The sequence below is a fragment of the Sus scrofa genome, unplaced genomic scaffold (genome assembly GCF_000003025.6).
Source record: "Sus scrofa isolate TJ Tabasco breed Duroc unplaced genomic scaffold, Sscrofa11.1 Contig437, whole genome shotgun sequence".
Classification (NCBI taxonomy): domain Eukaryota; kingdom Metazoa; phylum Chordata; class Mammalia; order Artiodactyla; family Suidae; genus Sus; species Sus scrofa.
The window spans coordinates 1-18,454 of NW_018085207.1; the positions used below are offsets into that span (position 1 = coordinate 1).

General features: G+C 47.2%; 1 protein-coding gene across 19 annotated transcripts in view; it reads right to left on the reverse strand.

Moving 5' to 3' along the window:
• Nucleotides 1–774: 774 nt before the first annotated feature.
• The window catches only part of LOC100518053 (paramyosin), a 121,092-nt gene continuing 103,412 nt past the window's right edge, over nt 775–18,454 (reverse strand). For 16 of the 19 annotated variants that reach the window (XM_021082044.1, XM_021082049.1, XM_021082046.1 and 13 more), the window contains 10 exons: nt 17,343–17,363; nt 15,724–15,744; nt 13,662–13,682; nt 12,044–12,064; nt 9,981–10,001; nt 8,362–8,382; nt 6,300–6,320; nt 4,682–4,702; nt 2,625–2,645; nt 775–1,040 (listed from right to left, as the gene is read on the reverse strand). In XM_021082044.1, the coding sequence (XP_020937703.1) occupies nt 982–1,040; nt 2,625–2,645; nt 4,682–4,702; nt 6,300–6,320; nt 8,362–8,382; nt 9,981–10,001; nt 12,044–12,064; nt 13,662–13,682; nt 15,724–15,744; nt 17,343–17,363 (248 nt within the window). In that variant the 3' untranslated portion in view covers nt 775–981. The other 3 variants (XM_021082056.1, XM_021082061.1, XM_021082062.1) reach the window with 3 other exon arrangements.

Sequence of the window (18,454 nt, forward strand, 5' to 3'; positions counted from 1 at the left end):
CTCTCTTTTCTTTGGATTGTGACTCGAGGCTTTCCCTGGGAGTTCCCGTCAGTGGCTGCAGTGGAAGTGAATCGGACCGAAGTTATCGCAGGAGGACACAGGTTCACATCCCGGCCCTACGCCTCAGGCAGGTTAAGGCGTCTGGCCGTGGCCCTGGCCGGTGGTAGTGCCCTTACCAACAAACAAAACAGGCTAATAATCCATCTCACCTAACTTCGGGGAGGAAAGCTAATCATCCTAAAAGCGAGTAACCCAAAAGGAACCGAAAAGATGTGTTACATGTGCAACTGAAGATTGCTCTAAATTTTCAACAGCCTCACGTCAGGGAGAACTGACATTTCAGAACTCTGAGACACACAAAATGACACAACCGGTAGGCCTGGCTTTTGTTTAGAACAGCAGGCAAACTGAAGTAACATGTTCATACCTGGGAATACTTGGTTCCCAGGGGTAAGGCCAGTGGAAGAGGGGCGCCCTGGCACACTCTTGACCGATGGATGATAGCATATACTACTTAGGCTTTGAAAGGGCAGTGGGCAGAGGGCATTAACTGAGCCGTTTTGGGGCCATCTCCATCTCTAAGTCTTTGAAAGCTATCCCTTGTGCAGGAATGCCCTCTGATGGAAGTCCGACAGAGCCCTGTGTTTGGATGTTTTGAGAAACACACGTGGAAGAGAACCATCTCCCTATCTGCGTAATGCTTGCATCTCACCAACTTCATGAAACTGTGGCAAGTGCCTGAAAGACCGAAGCAAAGCCAGTCCTTAGGGGAGGGCATGGCATGCATTGCAAAGAGCAGGAATGGCAGAGCAGAGGAGGTAGGCAAACAGAAATGGACAGAAGGAACGTGGGACAAGTCCCACGCAAAACATTGAGGTGGAGCTCGTAGACAGGACGTGCAAGAGAAAGGCATGCCGACACAAGCGAAACAGATGAAACGGCAGACAAGAGGAAAGGCTGAACCAGTCGCTTCAGAGGGGCTCAAGAGCACTGGGGTGATGGGATATCAGAAATGTTACCATTTGTTTTCCGAAGACTGGCTGCAAGAAAAGAAAAAAAAAAAAAAAAGGTAAATGTAAACATCATGAGGGAGAACTAGAGGGAGAATTCAGATCTATTGAAACTTCCTATTTAAAATGAACCCTCTGCGGTTTCAAGGGACAACCACAGCCACCCCCACAGCCACCCGCACACACATCGGCTCAGAGGACTGCAGTGTTCCGAGATCGTCTACAGTAAAGGAACAGAGGGGAAATGGAGTTAATTTCGATGAGCTGAAGAAAACGAGAACGATTCGTTCTGGGGTTTAGTTCGCAAAAGCAGTCTTGATCCCTTTGACCATATTTAGGGTCCTGTTGTTCTGCTTGTGCGCTTTGGCATGGCCATGGGCTGGCTGTGCATGTGGAAGTCCGTTCTCATGCTGGTGGTCGGGGGCGCTACCTTGTGTCAAGTTGCCACAACCCTGTGTGAGGTTATACCGAGACCCTGTTGGGGTAGGGGATCCACGGTCAGGTTTCCGGGTGCCTCTTTTCACAACGAGACTGCTACTGATTAAATGGGCAACCTTGTTGCTACTGATTAAATGGCAACCTTGTTGTATTTGAGTGTGTGTTTTACTTCATGCAGAAGTGCAGCTTTTCTGAACCAAAGCACATGGGTGCTGAATCCAGGAGAGAGAAAGTTTCCCTGAGAGAAACTGTTTCTCACCCCATGCTTACTGTGCATCCTCCCTCCCATCTGAGAGGAAATATCTGAACGTGCATGTATGAGACAGGTTTTCTGAACTTTATGAAGAAGGCGTGACCAGAGCGCGCATCTCCGAATGAGTGCTTCTGGAGCGTTTTCAAGTCACGTCCACTCCTGAGTTAAAGAGGCAGATCCCTAAACTCTGTTCCATTGAGAGCACCACCACCCTTTCCAGAATACTTTGTCACATACAGGCTTATGAAGATTGAAAATATTTCTTGTGTTAGGGTATTACAGAGAGGTGTGGCATCATCTCAGACACAACTTTGGACTTCAGCTATGTATGATCAGTGTGATTTCTTGAGGGGAAAAGTGCCACAAAGATGCCAGAGGGCGGTCAACTTGGTGAGATAATAAAGAAATAGGTAAAATAAAAATGAATGAAGAGTAAGAAACTGTGGTTGTAACTGAACATAACCAGGACAAGTCAGGCACGATATCCATATACACTGGGGTCCTTGAGAGTGTGATCGGCAGACGTGAACTGGCCTGTCTTGGATAACTTCTGCGGGCATCGGCAGTCGACAGAGTGTGAGCAATCAAAGGAGAAACTATCCTGCAACAGGGTTGGAATCGGAACCATTCCAGTAACAACCGGGACATGTCAAATACAACACAGCGAGCACTGCATCTAGATGTCGTGGTGGAGGGCCCAGGAAAAGAAAGCTTTCCTGTGGAATGGAGCAAAGAGCATTCTTCTCAGCCTGATTCTCTTCATTTAACAACCTCGTAATGAGAGGGTGGTAAGTGCCTGGAAGACAGTGACTTGAAGCAATAGCAAAGGAAGGAAAGTCAAGAGAGAATAACTATTCCTAGGAAATATATCCACCCCTCCAAAAGCAGAAAAAAAAGAAAAGAAAAATTCAGAAATAAGTTACCGTTTTCATCCTGAAGTTCTCCTGAAAAGTGAATTTACAGAGAGTCATGTAAATGTTAAGGAAACCACAACAGATAGTAAAAGAAGAGGACAAATGCCAGGCATGGAGTTTCTGACTCAGAAGACATATCTAATAAAATGAAGTCATGTTATTTCAGGAGTTCCCACTGTGGTACGGTGGGTTAGGAACCTCACTTCAGTGGCTCGTGTTGCAGTGGAGGTGCGGGTTTGAGCTCTGGCTGGACACAATGAGTTCAAGGATGTGGCGTTTGCCCAGCAGTGGTGTCGGTTATAGCTGCGGCTCAGATTCAGTCACTGGACCTGAACTTCCAAATGCTGTGGGTGCCACCTTAAAGAGAAAAAAAAAAAAATGACAACAATTGCTATCTTGGTCATGGATCAAAGTTAAATCTCTCAGTTTGGCAAATGCTTCGGATGATGCCAGATTAAACAAGTTGTCTTCCAGTGAAAGCACTGCTTTCGTAGTTCGTGTGAAACACACGTGTCACTCCCGAAAAAGCCTTTTCCGAAGATGCCACAGTGCCTGAGCAAGTGGATGACGTATGTCTGGGTACTGGCTTTTGCAAGTGTGATGGTGTCTAATGCTTTGCATGTCACACAGCGATGCTACACTTAATGTAGTTGTCAAGAGGGCTTTCAAAGTTACCTCTGAAGGTGTCGTCTCCTGCAGAAAGGCAAAGACCTGGGCGACAAGGCTCTAATCCTACGCTTTCCATTCTTGTCAGCTGACATGGTCGTAAGGACGTTCTCAGCGACAGATCATTTTTCTACTCGAAGCGCAGAGAAATGGAATCAAATCGATGTTGAGACTGACTCGTGCATTTCGGGGAAATGCAGTTTTCAAAATGCGTTGGTGGAGGGAAACGAATGGCATGATTGAATGAGCAAGGTGCCAGAAAGCCATGCTCTTGTTCTCTCTCTTTTCTTTGATGTGACTCGAGGCTTTCCTGGGAGTTCCCGTCATGGCTCAGTGGAAGTGAATCGGACGAGTATCCAGGAGGACACAGGTTCCATCCCGGCCCTCGCTCAGGAGGTTAAGGCTCTGGCGTGGCCATGGGCTGTGGTGTGTGGTTCGCAGGGTGGCTGGTACCGGCCTTGCTGCTTCTGTGGTGTAGGCGGCGGCTACAGCTCCCATTCAGCCCCTAGCCTGGGAATGTCCCTGTGCCGGTGGGTGTGGCCCTTACAAAACAAAAAAGGCTAATAATGCCATCTCACCTAACTTCGGGGAGGAAAGCTAATCATTCTAAAAGCGAGTAACCCAAAAGGAACCGAAAAGATGTGTTACACGTGCAACTGAAGATTGCTCTAAATTTTCAACAGCCTATGTCAGGGAGAACTGACATTTCAGAACTCTGAGACACACAAAATGACACAACCGGTAGGCCTGGCTTTTGTTTAGAACAGCAGGCAAACTGAAGTAACATGTTCATACCTGGGAATACTTGGTTCCCAGGGGTAAGGCCAGTGGAAGAGGGGCGCCCTGGCACACTCTTGACCGATGGATGATAGCATATACTACTTAGGCTTTGAAAGGGCAGTGGGCAGAGGGCATTAACTGAGCCGTTTTGGGGCCATCTCCCATCTCTTAAGTCTTTGAAGAGCTATCCCTTGTGCAGGAATGGCCCCTCTGACTTGGAAGTCCCGACAGAGCCCCTGTGTTTGGATGTTGTTGAGAAACACACGTGGAAGAGAAACCATCTCCCTATCTGCGTAATGCTTTGCATCTCACCAACTTCATGAAACTGTGGCAAGTGCCTGAAAGACCGAAGCAAAGCCAGTCCTTAGCGGGAGGGCATGGCATGCATTGCAAAGAGCAGGAATGGCAGAGCAGAGGAGGTAGGCAAACAGAAATGGACAGAAGGAACGTGGGACAAGTCCCACGCAAAACATTGAGGTGGAGCTCGTAGACAGGACGTGCAAGAGAAAGGCATGCCGACACAAGCGAAACAGATGAAACGGCAGACAAGAGGAAAGGCTGAACCAGTCGCTTCAGAGGGGCTCAAGAGCACTGGGGTGATGGGATATCAGAAATGTTACCATTTGTTTTCCGAAGACTGGCTGCAAGAAAAGAAAAAAAAAAAAAAAAGGTAAATGTAAACATCATGAGGGAGAACTAGAGGGAGAATTCAGATCTATTGAAACTTCCTATTTAAAATGAACCCTCTGCGGTTTCAAGGGACAACCACAGCCACCCCCACAGCCACCCGCACACACATCGGCTCAGAGGACTGCAGTGTTCCGAGATCGTCTACAGTAAAGGAACAGAGGGGAAATGGAGTTAATTTCGATGAGCTGAAGAAAACGAGAACGATTCGTTCTGGGGTTTAGTTCGCAAAAGCAGTCTTGATCCCTTTGACCATATTTAGGGTCCTGTTGTTCTGCTTGTGCGCTTTAGCATGGCCATGGGCTGGCTGTGCATGTGGAAGTCCGTTCTCATGCTGGTGGTCGGGGGCGCTACCTTGTGTCAAGTTGCCACAAACCCTGTGTGAGGTTATACCGAGACCCTGTTGGGGTAGGGGATCCACGGTCAGGTTTCCGGGTGCCTCTTTTCACAACGAGACTGCTACTGATTAAATGGGCAACCTTGTTGCTACTGATTAAATGGCAACCTTGTTGTATTTGAGTGTGTGTTTTACTTCATGCAGAAGTGCAGCTTTTCTGAACCAAAGCACATGGGTGCTGAATCCAGGAGAGAGAAAGTTTCCCTGAGAGAAACTGTTTCTCACCCCATGCTTACTGTGCATCCTCCCTCCCATCTGAGAGGAAATATCTGAACGTGCATGTATGAGACAGGTTTTCTGAACTTTATGAAGAAGGCGTGACCAGAGCGCCGCATCTCCGAATGAGTGCTTCTGGAGCGTTTTCAAGTCACGTCCACTCCTGAGTTAAAGAGGCAGATCCCTAAACTCTGTTCCATTGAGAGCACCACCACCCTTTCCAGAATACTTTGTCACATACAGGCTTATGAAGATTGAAAATATTTCTTGTGTTAGGGTATTACAGAGAGGTGTGGCATCATCTCAGAACACAACTTTGGACTTCAGCTATGTATGATCAGTGTGATTTCTTGAGGGGAAAAAGTGCACACAAAGATGCCAGAGGGCGGTCAACTTGGTGAGATAATAAAGAAATAGGTAAAATAAAAATGAATGAAGAGTAAGAACTGTGGTTGTAAACTGAACATAACCAGGACAAGTCAGGCAACGATATCCATATACACTGGGTCCCTTGAGAGTGTGATCGGCAGACGTGAACTGGCCTGTCTTAGGATAACTTCTGCAGGGCATCGGCAGTCGACAGAGTGTGAGCAATCAAAGGAGAAACTCATCCCTGCAACCAGGGTTGGAATCGGAACCATTCCAGTAACAACCGGGACAATGTCAAATACAACACAGCGAGCACTGCATCTAGATGTCGTGGTGGAGGGCCCAGGAAAAGAAAGCTTCCTGTGGAATGGAGCAAAGAGCATTCTTCTCAGCCTGATTCTCTTCATTTAACAAACCTCGTAATGAGAGGGTGGTAAGTGCCTGGAAGACAGTGACTTGAAGCAATAGCAAAGGAAGGAAAGTCAAGAGAGAATAACTATTCCTAGGAAATATATCCACCCCTCCAAAGCAGAAAAAAAAAAGAAAAGAAAAATTCAGAAATAAGTTACCGTTTTCATCCTGAAGTTCTCCTGAAAAGTGAATTTACAAGAGTCATGTAAATGTTAAGGAAACCACAACAGATAGTAAAAAGAAGAGGACAAATGCCAGGCATGGAGTTTCTGACTCAGAAGACATATCTAATAAAATGAAGTCATGTTATTTCAGGAGTTCCCACTGTGGTACGGTGGGTTAGGAACCTCACTTCAGTGGCTCGTGTTGCAGTGGAGGTGCGGGTTTGAGCTCTGGCTGGACACAATGAGTTCAAGGATGTGGCGTTGCCCCAGCAGTGGTGTCGGTTATAGCTGCGGCTCAGATTCAGTCACTGGACCTGAACTTCCAAATGCTGTGGGTGCCACCTTAAAGAGAAAAAAAAAAAAAATGACAACAATTGCTATCTTGGTCATGGATCAAAGTTAAATCTCTCAGTTTGGCAAATGCTTCGGATGATGCCAGATTAAACAAGTTGTCTTCCAGTGAAAGCACTGCTTTCGTAGTTCGTGTGAAACACACGTGTCACTCCCGAAAAAGCCTTTTCCGAAGATGCCACAGTGCCTGAGCAAGTGGATGACGTATGTCTGGGTACTGGCTTTTGCAAGTGTGATGGTGTCTAATGCTTTGCATGTCACACAGCGATGCTACACTTAATGTAGTTGTCAAGAGGGCTTTCAAAGTTACCTCTGAAGGTGTCGTCTCCTGCAGAAAGGCAAAGACCTGGGCGACAAGGCTCTAATCCTACGCTTTCCATTCTTGTCAGCTGACATGGTCGTAAGGACGTTCTCAGCGACAGATCATTTTTCTACTCGAAGCGCAGAGAAATGGAATCAAATCGATGTTGAGACTGACTCGTGCATTTCGGGGAAATGCAGTTTTCAAAAATGCGTTGGTGGAGGGAAACGAATGGCATGATTGAATGAGCAAGGTGCCAGAAAGCCATGCTCTTGTTCTCTCTCTTTTCTTTGATGTGACTCGAGGCTTTCCTGGGAGTTCCCGTCATGGCTCAGTGGAAGTGAATCGGACGAGTATCCAGGAGGACACAGGTTCCATCCCGGCCCTCGCTCAGGAGGTTAAGGCTCTGGCGTGGCCATGGGCTGTGGTGTGTGGTTCGCAGGGGTGGCTGGTACCGGCCTTGCTGCTTCTGTGGTGTAGGCCGGCGGCTACAGCTCCCATTCAGCCCCTAGCCTGGGAATGTCCCTGTGCCGGTGGGTGTGGCCCTTACAAAACAAAAAAGGCTAATAATGCCATCTCACCTAACTTCGGGGGAGGAAAGCTAATCATTCTAAAAGCGAGTAACCCAAAAGGAACCGAAAAGATGTGTTACACGTGCAACTGAAGATTGCTCTAAATTTTCAACAGCCTATGTCAGGGAGAACTGACATTTCAGAACTCTGAGACACACAAAATGACACAACCGGTAGGCCTGGCTTTTGTTTAGAACAGCAGGCAAACTGAAGTAACATGTTCATACCTGGGAATACTTGGTTCCCAGGGGTAAGGCCAGTGGAAGAGGGGCGCCCTGGCACACTCTTGACCGATGGATGATAGCATATACTACTTAGGCTTTGAAAGGGCAGTGGGCAGAGGGCATTAACTGAGCCGTTTTGGGGCCATCTCCCATCTCTTAAGTCTTTGAAGAGCTATCCCTTGTGCAGGAATGGCCCCTCTGACTTGGAAGTCCCGACAGAGCCCCTGTGTTTGGATGTTGTTGAGAAACACACGTGGAAGAGAAACCATCTCCCTATCTGCGTAATGCTTTGCATCTCACCAACTTCATGAAACTGTGGCAAGTGCCTGAAAGACCGAAGCAAAGCCAGTCCTTAGCGGGAGGGCATGGCATGCATTGCAAAGAGCAGGAATGGCAGAGCAGAGGAGGTAGGCAAACAGAAATGGACAGAAGGAACGTGGGACAAGTCCCACGCAAAACATTGAGGTGGAGCTCGTAGACAGGACGTGCAAGAGAAAGGCATGCCGACACAAGCGAAACAGATGAAACGGCAGACAAGAGGAAAGGCTGAACCAGTCGCTTCAGAGGGGCTCAAGAGCACTGGGGTGATGGGATATCAGAAATGTTACCATTTGTTTTCCGAAGACTGGCTGCAAGAAAAGAAAAAAAAAAAAAAAAAGGTAAATGTAAACATCATGAGGGAGAACTAGAGGGAGAATTCAGATCTATTGAAACTTCCTATTTAAAATGAACCCTCTGCGGTTTCAAGGGACAACCACAGCCACCCCCACAGCCACCCGCACACACATCGGCTCAGAGGACTGCAGTGTTCCGAGATCGTCTACAGTAAAGGAACAGAGGGGAAATGGAGTTAATTTCGATGAGCTGAAGAAAACGAGAACGATTCGTTCTGGGGTTTAGTTCGCAAAAGCAGTCTTGATCCCTTTGACCATATTTAGGGTCCTGTTGTTCTGCTTGTGCGCTTTGGCATGGCCATGGGCTGGCTGTGCATGTGGAAGTCCGTTCTCATGCTGGTGGTCGGGGGCGCTACCTTGTGTCAAGTTGCCACAAACCCTGTGTGAGGTTATACCGAGACCCTGTTGGGGTAGGGGATCCACGGTCAGGTTTCCGGGTGCCTCTTTTCACAACGAGACTGCTACTGATTAAATGGGCAACCTTGTTGCTACTGATTAAATGGCAACCTTGTTGTATTTGAGTGTGTGTTTTACTTCATGCAGAAGTGCAGCTTTTCTGAACCAAAGCACATGGGTGCTGAATCCAGGAGAGAGAAAGTTTCCCTGAGAGAAACTGTTTCTCACCCCATGCTTACTGTGCATCCTCCCTCCCATCTGAGAGGAAATATCTGAACGTGCATGTATGAGACAGGTTTTCTGAACTTTATGAAGAAGGCGTGACCAGAGCGCCGCATCTCCGAATGAGTGCTTCTGGAGCGTTTTCAAGTCACGTCCACTCCTGAGTTAAAGAGGCAGATCCCTAAACTCTGTTCCATTGAGAGCACCACCACCCTTTCCAGAATACTTTGTCACATACAGGCTTATGAAGATTGAAAATATTTCTTGTGTTAGGGTATTACAGAGAGGTGTGGCATCATCTCAGAACACAACTTTGGACTTCAGCTATGTATGATCAGTGTGATTTCTTGAGGGGAAAAAGTGCACACAAAGATGCCAGAGGGCGGTCAACTTGGTGAGATAATAAAGAAATAGGTAAAATAAAAATGAATGAAGAGTAAGAACTGTGGTTGTAAACTGAACATAACCAGGACAAGTCAGGCAACGATATCCATATACACTGGGTCCCTTGAGAGTGTGATCGGCAGACGTGAACTGGCCTGTCTTAGGATAACTTCTGCAGGGCATCGGCAGTCGACAGAGTGTGAGCAATCAAAGGAGAAACTCATCCCTGCAACCAGGGTTGGAATCGGAACCATTCCAGTAACAACCGGGACAATGTCAAATACAACACAGCGAGCACTGCATCTAGATGTCGTGGTGGAGGGCCCAGGAAAAGAAAGCTTCCTGTGGAATGGAGCAAAGAGCATTCTTCTCAGCCTGATTCTCTTCATTTAACAAACCTCGTAATGAGAGGGTGGTAAGTGCCTGGAAGACAGTGACTTGAAGCAATAGCAAAGGAAGGAAAGTCAAGAGAGAATAACTATTCCTAGGAAATATATCCACCCCTCCAAAGCAGAAAAAAAAAAGAAAAGAAAAATTCAGAAATAAGTTACCGTTTTCATCCTGAAGTTCTCCTGAAAAGTGAATTTACAGAGAGTCATGTAAATGTTAAGGAAACCACAACAGATAGTAAAAAGAAGAGGACAAATGCCAGGCATGGAGTTTCTGACTCAGAAGACATATCTAATAAAATGAAGTCATGTTATTTCAGGAGTTCCCACTGTGGTACGGTGGGTTAGGAACCTCACTTCAGTGGCTCGTGTTGCAGTGGAGGTGCGGGTTTGAGCTCTGGCTGGACACAATGAGTTCAAGGATGTGGCGTTGCCCCAGCAGTGGTGTCGGTTATAGCTGCGGCTCAGATTCAGTCACTGGACCTGAACTTCCAAATGCTGTGGGTGCCACCTTAAAGAGAAAAAAAAAAAAAATGACAACAATTGCTATCTTGGTCATGGATCAAAGTTAAATCTCTCAGTTTGGCAAATGCTTCGGATGATGCCAGATTAAACAAGTTGTCTTCCAGTGAAAGCACTGCTTTCGTAGTTCGTGTGAAACACACGTGTCACTCCCGAAAAAGCCTTTTCCGAAGATGCCACAGTGCCTGAGCAAGTGGATGACGTATGTCTGGGTACTGGCTTTTGCAAGTGTGATGGTGTCTAATGCTTTGCATGTCACACAGCGATGCTACACTTAATGTAGTTGTCAAGAGGGCTTTCAAAGTTACCTCTGAAGGTGTCGTCTCCTGCAGAAAGGCAAAGACCTGGGCGACAAGGCTCTAATCCTACGCTTTCCATTCTTGTCAGCTGACATGGTCGTAAGGACGTTCTCAGCGACAGATCATTTTTCTACTCGAAGCGCAGAGAAATGGAATCAAATCGATGTTGAGACTGACTCGTGCATTTCGGGGAAATGCAGTTTTCAAAAATGCGTTGGTGGAGGGAAACGAATGGCATGATTGAATGAGCAAGGTGCCAGAAAGCCATGCTCTTGTTCTCTCTCTTTTCTTTGATGTGACTCGAGGCTTTCCTGGGAGTTCCCGTCATGGCTCAGTGGAAGTGAATCGGACGAGTATCCAGGAGGACACAGGTTCCATCCCGGCCCTCGCTCAGGAGGTTAAGGCTCTGGCGTGGCCATGGGCTGTGGTGTGTGGTTCGCAGGGGTGGCTGGTACCGGCCTTGCTGCTTCTGTGGTGTAGGCCGGCGGCTACAGCTCCCATTCAGCCCCTAGCCTGGGAATGTCCCTGTGCCGGTGGGTGTGGCCCTTACAAAACAAAAAAGGCTAATAATGCCATCTCACCTAACTTCGGGGGAGGAAAGCTAATCATTCTAAAAGCGAGTAACCCAAAAGGAACCGAAAAGATGTGTTACACGTGCAACTGAAGATTGCTCTAAATTTTCAACAGCCTATGTCAGGGAGAACTGACATTTCAGAACTCTGAGACACACAAAATGACACAACCGGTAGGCCTGGCTTTTGTTTAGAACAGCAGGCAAACTGAAGTAACATGTTCATACCTGGGAATACTTGGTTCCCAGGGGTAAGGCCAGTGGAAGAGGGGCGCCCTGGCACACTCTTGACCGATGGATGATAGCATATACTACTTAGGCTTTGAAAGGGCAGTGGGCAGAGGGCATTAACTGAGCCGTTTTGGGGCCATCTCCCATCTCTTAAGTCTTTGAAGAGCTATCCCTTGTGCAGGAATGGCCCCTCTGACTTGGAAGTCCCGACAGAGCCCCTGTGTTTGGATGTTGTTGAGAAACACACGTGGAAGAGAAACCATCTCCCTATCTGCGTAATGCTTTGCATCTCACCAACTTCATGAAACTGTGGCAAGTGCCTGAAAGACCGAAGCAAAGCCAGTCCTTAGCGGGAGGGCATGGCATGCATTGCAAAGAGCAGGAATGGCAGAGCAGAGGAGGTAGGCAAACAGAAATGGACAGAAGGAACGTGGGACAAGTCCCACGCAAAACATTGAGGTGGAGCTCGTAGACAGGACGTGCAAGAGAAAGGCATGCCGACACAAGCGAAACAGATGAAACGGCAGACAAGAGGAAAGGCTGAACCAGTCGCTTCAGAGGGGCTCAAGAGCACTGGGGTGATGGGATATCAGAAATGTTACCATTTGTTTTCCGAAGACTGGCTGCAAGAAAAGAAAAAAAAAAAAAAAAGGTAAATGTAAACATCATGAGGGAGAACTAGAGGGAGAATTCAGATCTATTGAAACTTCCTATTTAAAATGAACCCTCTGCGGTTTCAAGGGACAACCACAGCCACCCCCACAGCCACCCGCACACACATCGGCTCAGAGGACTGCAGTGTTCCGAGATCGTCTACAGTAAAGGAACAGAGGGGAAATGGAGTTAATTTCGATGAGCTGAAGAAAACGAGAACGATTCGTTCTGGGGTTTAGTTCGCAAAAGCAGTCTTGATCCCTTTGACCATATTTAGGGTCCTGTTGTTCTGCTTGTGCGCTTTGGCATGGCCATGGGCTGGCTGTGCATGTGGAAGTCCGTTCTCATGCTGGTGGTCGGGGGCGCTACCTTGTGTCAAGTTGCCACAAACCCTGTGTGAGGTTATACCGAGACCCTGTTGGGGTAGGGGATCCACGGTCAGGTTTCCGGGTGCCTCTTTTCACAACGAGACTGCTACTGATTAAATGGGCAACCTTGTTGCTACTGATTAAATGGCAACCTTGTTGTATTTGAGTGTGTGTTTTACTTCATGCAGAAGTGCAGCTTTTCTGAACCAAAGCACATGGGTGCTGAATCCAGGAGAGAGAAAGTTTCCCTGAGAGAAACTGTTTCTCACCCCATGCTTACTGTGCATCCTCCCTCCCATCTGAGAGGAAATATCTGAACGTGCATGTATGAGACAGGTTTTCTGAACTTTATGAAGAAGGCGTGACCAGAGCGCCGCATCTCCGAATGAGTGCTTCTGGAGCGTTTTCAAGTCACGTCCACTCCTGAGTTAAAGAGGCAGATCCCTAAACTCTGTTCCATTGAGAGCACCACCACCCTTTCCAGAATACTTTGTCACATACAGGCTTATGAAGATTGAAAATATTTCTTGTGTTAGGGTATTACAGAGAGGTGTGGCATCATCTCAGAACACAACTTTGGACTTCAGCTATGTATGATCAGTGTGATTTCTTGAGGGGAAAAAGTGCACACAAAGATGCCAGAGGGCGGTCAACTTGGTGAGATAATAAAGAAATAGGTAAAATAAAAATGAATGAAGAGTAAGAACTGTGGTTGTAAACTGAACATAACCAGGACAAGTCAGGCAACGATATCCATATACACTGGGTCCCTTGAGAGTGTGATCGGCAGACGTGAACTGGCCTGTCTTAGGATAACTTCTGCAGGGCATCGGCAGTCGACAGAGTGTGAGCAATCAAAGGAGAAACTCATCCCTGCAACCAGGGTTGGAATCGGAACCATTCCAGTAACAACCGGGACAATGTCAAATACAACACAGCGAGCACTGCATCTAGATGTCGTGGTGGAGGGCCCAGGAAAAGAAAGCTTCCTGTGGAATGGAGCAAAGAGCATTCTTCTCAGCCTGATTCTCTTCATTTAACAAACCTCGTAATGAGAGGGTGGTAAGTGCCTGGAAGACAGTGACTTGAAGCAATAGCAAAGGAAGGAAAGTCAAGAGAGAATAACTATTCCTAGGAAATATATCCACCCCTCCAAAACAGAAAAAAAAAAGAAAAGAAAAATTCAGAAATAAGTTACCGTTTTCATCCTGAAGTTCTCCTGAAAAGTGAATTTACAGAGAGTCATGTAAATGTTAAGGAAACCACAACAGATAGTAAAAAGAAGAGGACAAATGCCAGGCATGGAGTTTCTGACTCAGAAGACATATCTAATAAAATGAAGTCATGTTATTTCAGGAGTTCCCACTGTGGTACGGTGGGTTAGGAACCTCACTTCAGTGGCTCGTGTTGCAGTGGAGGTGCGGGTTTGAGCTCTGGCTGGACACAATGAGTTCAAGGATGTGGCGTTGCCCCAGCAGTGGTGTCGGTTATAGCTGCGGCTCAGATTCAGTCACTGGACCTGAACTTCCAAATGCTGTGGGTGCCACCTTAAAGAGAAAAAAAAAAAAATGACAACAATTGCTATCTTGGTCATGGATCAAAGTTAAATCTCTCAGTTTGGCAAATGCTTCGGATGATGCCAGATTAAACAAGTTGTCTTCCAGTGAAAGCACTGCTTTCGTAGTTCGTGTGAAACACACGTGTCACTCCCGAAAAAGCCTTTTCCGAAGATGCCACAGTGCCTGAGCAAGTGGATGACGTATGTCTGGGTACTGGCTTTTGCAAGTGTGATGGTGTCTAATGCTTTGCATGTCACACAGCGATGCTACACTTAATGTAGTTGTCAAGAGGGCTTTCAAAGTTACCTCTGAAGGTGTCGTCTCCTGCAGAAAGGCAAAGACCTGGGCGACAAGGCTCTAATCCTACGCTTTCCATTCTTGTCAGCTGACATGGTCGTAAGGACGTTCTCAGCGACAGATCATTTTTCTACTCGAAGCGCAGAGAAATGGAATCAAATCGATGTTGAGACTGACTCGTGCATTTCGGGGAAATGCAGTTTTCAAAAATGCGTTGGTGGAGGGAAACGAATGGCATGATTGAATGAGCAAGGTGCCAGAAAGCCATGCTCTTGTTCTCTCTCTTTTCTTTGATGTGACTCGAGGCTTTCCTGGGAGTTCCCGTCATGGCTCAGTGGAAGTGAATCGGACGAGTATCCAGGAGGACACAGGTTCCATCCCGGCCCTCGCTCAGGAGGTTAAGGCTCTGGCGTGGCCATGGGCTGTGGTGTGTGGTTCGCAGGGGTGGCTGGTACCGGCCTTGCTGCTTCTGTGGTGTAGGCCGGCGGCTACAGCTCCCATTCAGCCCCTAGCCTGGGAATGTCCCTGTGCCGGTGGGTGTGGCCCTTACAAAACAAAAAAGGCTAATAATGCCATCTCACCTAACTTCGGGGGAGGAAAGCTAATCATTCTAAAAGCGAGTAACCCAAAAGGAACCGAAAAGATGTGTTACACGTGCAACTGAAGATTGCTCTAAATTTTCAACAGCCTATGTCAGGGAGAACTGACATTTCAGAACTCTGAGACACACAAAATGACACAACCGGTAGGCCTGGCTTTTGTTTAGAACAGCAGGCAAACTGAAGTAACATGTTCATACCTGGGAATACTTGGTTCCCAGGGGTAAGGCCAGTGGAAGAGGGGCGCCCTGGCACACTCTTGACCGATGGATGATAGCATATACTACTTAGGCTTTGAAAGGGCAGTGGGCAGAGGGCATTAACTGAGCCGTTTTGGGGCCATCTCCCATCTCTTAAGTCTTTGAAGAGCTATCCCTTGTGCAGGAATGGCCCCTCTGACTTGGAAGTCCCGACAGAGCCCCTGTGTTTGGATGTTGTTGAGAAACACACGTGGAAGAGAAACCATCTCCCTATCTGCGTAATGCTTTGCATCTCACCAACTTCATGAAACTGTGGCAAGTGCCTGAAAGACCGAAGCAAAGCCAGTCCTTAGCGGGAGGGCATGGCATGCATTGCAAAGAGCAGGAATGGCAGAGCAGAGGAGGTAGGCAAACAGAAATGGACAGAAGGAACGTGGGACAAGTCCCACGCAAAACATTGAGGTGGAGCTCGTAGACAGGACGTGCAAGAGAAAGGCATGCCGACACAAGCGAAACAGATGAAACGGCAGACAAGAGGAAAGGCTGAACCAGTCGCTTCAGAGGGGCTCAAGAGCACTGGGGTGATGGGATATCAGAAATGTTACCATTTGTTTTCCGAAGACTGGCTGCAAGAAAAGAAAAAAAAAAAAAAAAAGGTAAATGTAAACATCATGAGGGAGAACTAGAGGGAGAATTCAGATCTATTGAAACTTCCTATTTAAAATGAACCCTCTGCGGTTTCAAGGGACAACCACAGCCACCCCCACAGCCACCCGCACACACATCGGCTCAGAGGACTGCAGTGTTCCGAGATCGTCTACAGTAAAGGAACAGAGGGGAAATGGAGTTAATTTCGATGAGCTGAAGAAAACGAGAACGATTCGTTCTGGGGTTTAGTTCGCAAAAGCAGTCTTGATCCCTTTGACCATATTTAGGGTCCTGTTGTTCTGCTTGTGCGCTTTAGCATGGCCATGGGCTGGCTGTGCATGTGGAAGTCCGTTCTCATGCTGGTGGTCGGGGGCGCTACCTTGTGTCAAGTTGCCACAAACCCTGTGTGAGGTTATACCGAGACCCTGTTGGGGTAGGGGATCCACGGTCAGGTTTCCGGGTGCCTCTTTTCACAACGAGACTGCTACTGATTAAATGGGCAACCTTGTTGCTACTGATTAAATGGCAACCTTGTTGTATTTGAGTGTGTGTTTTACTTCATGCAGAAGTGCAGCTTTTCTGAACCAAAGCACATGGGTGCTGAATCCAGGAGAGAGAAAGTTTCCCTGAGAGAAACTGTTTCTCACCCCATGCTTACTGTGCATCCTCCCTCCCATCTGAGAGGAAATATCTGAACGTGCATGTATGAGACAGGTTTTCTGAACTTTATGAAGAAGGCGTGACCAGAGCGCCGCATCTCCGAATGAGTGCTTCTGGAGCGTTTTCAAGTCACGTCCACTCCTGAGTTAAAGAGGCAGATCCCTAAACTCTGTTCCATTGAGAGCACCACCACCCTTTCCAGAATACTTTGTCACATACAGGCTTATGAAGATTGAAAATATTTCTTGTGTTAGGGTATTACAGAGAGGTGTGGCATCATCTCAGAACACAACTTTGGACTTCAGCTATGTATGATCAGTGTGATTTCTTGAGGGGAAAAAGTGCACACAAAGATGCCAGAGGGCGGTCAACTTGGTGAGATAATAAAGAAATAGGTAAAATAAAAATGAATGAAGAGTAAGAACTGTGGTTGTAAACTGAACATAACCAGGACAAGTCAGGCAACGATATCCATATACACTGGGTCCCTTGAGAGTGTGATCGGCAGACGTGAACTGGCCTGTCTTAGGATAACTTCTGCAGGGCATCGGCAGTCGACAGAGTGTGAGCAATCAAAGGAGAAACTCATCCCTGCAACCAGGGTTGGAATCGGAACCATTCCAGTAACAACCGGGACAATGTCAAATACAACACAGCGAGCACTGCATCTAGATGTCGTGGTGGAGGGCCCAGGAAAAGAAAGCTTCCTGTGGAATGGAGCAAAGAGCATTCTTCTCAGCCTGATTCTCTTCATTTAACAAACCTCGTAATGAGAGGGTGGTAAGTGCCTGGAAGACAGTGACTTGAAGCAATAGCAAAGGAAGGAAAGTCAAGAGAGAATAACTATTCCTAGGAAATATATCCACCCCTCCAAAGCAGAAAAAAAAAAGAAAAGAAAAATTCAGAAATAAGTTACCGTTTTCATCCTGAAGTTCTCCTGAAAAGTGAATTTACAGAGAGTCATGTAAATGTTAAGGAAACCACAACAGATAGTAAAAAGAAGAGGACAAATGCCAGGCATGGAGTTTCTGACTCAGAAGACATATCTAATAAAATGAAGTCATGTTATTTCAGGAGTTCCCACTGTGGTACGGTGGGTTAGGAACCTCACTTCAGTGGCTCGTGTTGCAGTGGAGGTGCGGGTTTGAGCTCTGGCTGGACACAATGAGTTCAAGGATGTGGCGTTGCCCCAGCAGTGGTGTCGGTTATAGCTGCGGCTCAGATTCAGTCACTGGACCTGAACTTCCAAATGCTGTGGGTGCCACCTTAAAGAGAAAAAAAAAAAAAATGACAACAATTGCTATCTTGGTCATGGATCAAAGTTAAATCTCTCAGTTTGGCAAATGCTTCGGATGATGCCAGATTAAACAAGTTGTCTTCCAGTGAAAGCACTGCTTTCGTAGTTCGTGTGAAACACACGTGTCACTCCCGAAAAAGCCTTTTCCGAAGATGCCACAGTGCCTGAGCAAGTGGATGACGTATGTCTGGGTACTGGCTTTTGCAAGTGTGATGGTGTCTAATGCTTTGCATGTCACACAGCGATGCTACACTTAATGTAGTTGTCAAGAGGGCTTTCAAAGTTACCTCTGAAGGTGTCGTCTCCTGCAGAAAGGCAAAGACCTGGGCGACAAGGCTCTAATCCTACGCTTTCCATTCTTGTCAGCTGACATGGTCGTAAGGACGTTCTCAGCGACAGATCATTTTTCTACTCGAAGCGCAGAGAAATGGAATCAAATCGATGTTGAGACTGACTCGTGCATTTCGGGGAAATGCAGTTTTCAAAAATGCGTTGGTGGAGGGAAACGAATGGCATGATTGAATGAGCAAGGTGCCAGAAAGCCATGCTCTTGTTCTCTCTCTTTTCTTTGATGTGACTCGAGGCTTTCCTGGGAGTTCCCGTCATGGCTCAGTGGAAGTGAATCGGACGAGTATCCAGGAGGACACAGGTTCCATCCCGGCCCTCGCTCAGGAGGTTAAGGCTCTGGCGTGGCCATGGGCTGTGGTGTGTGGTTCGCAGGGGTGGCTGGT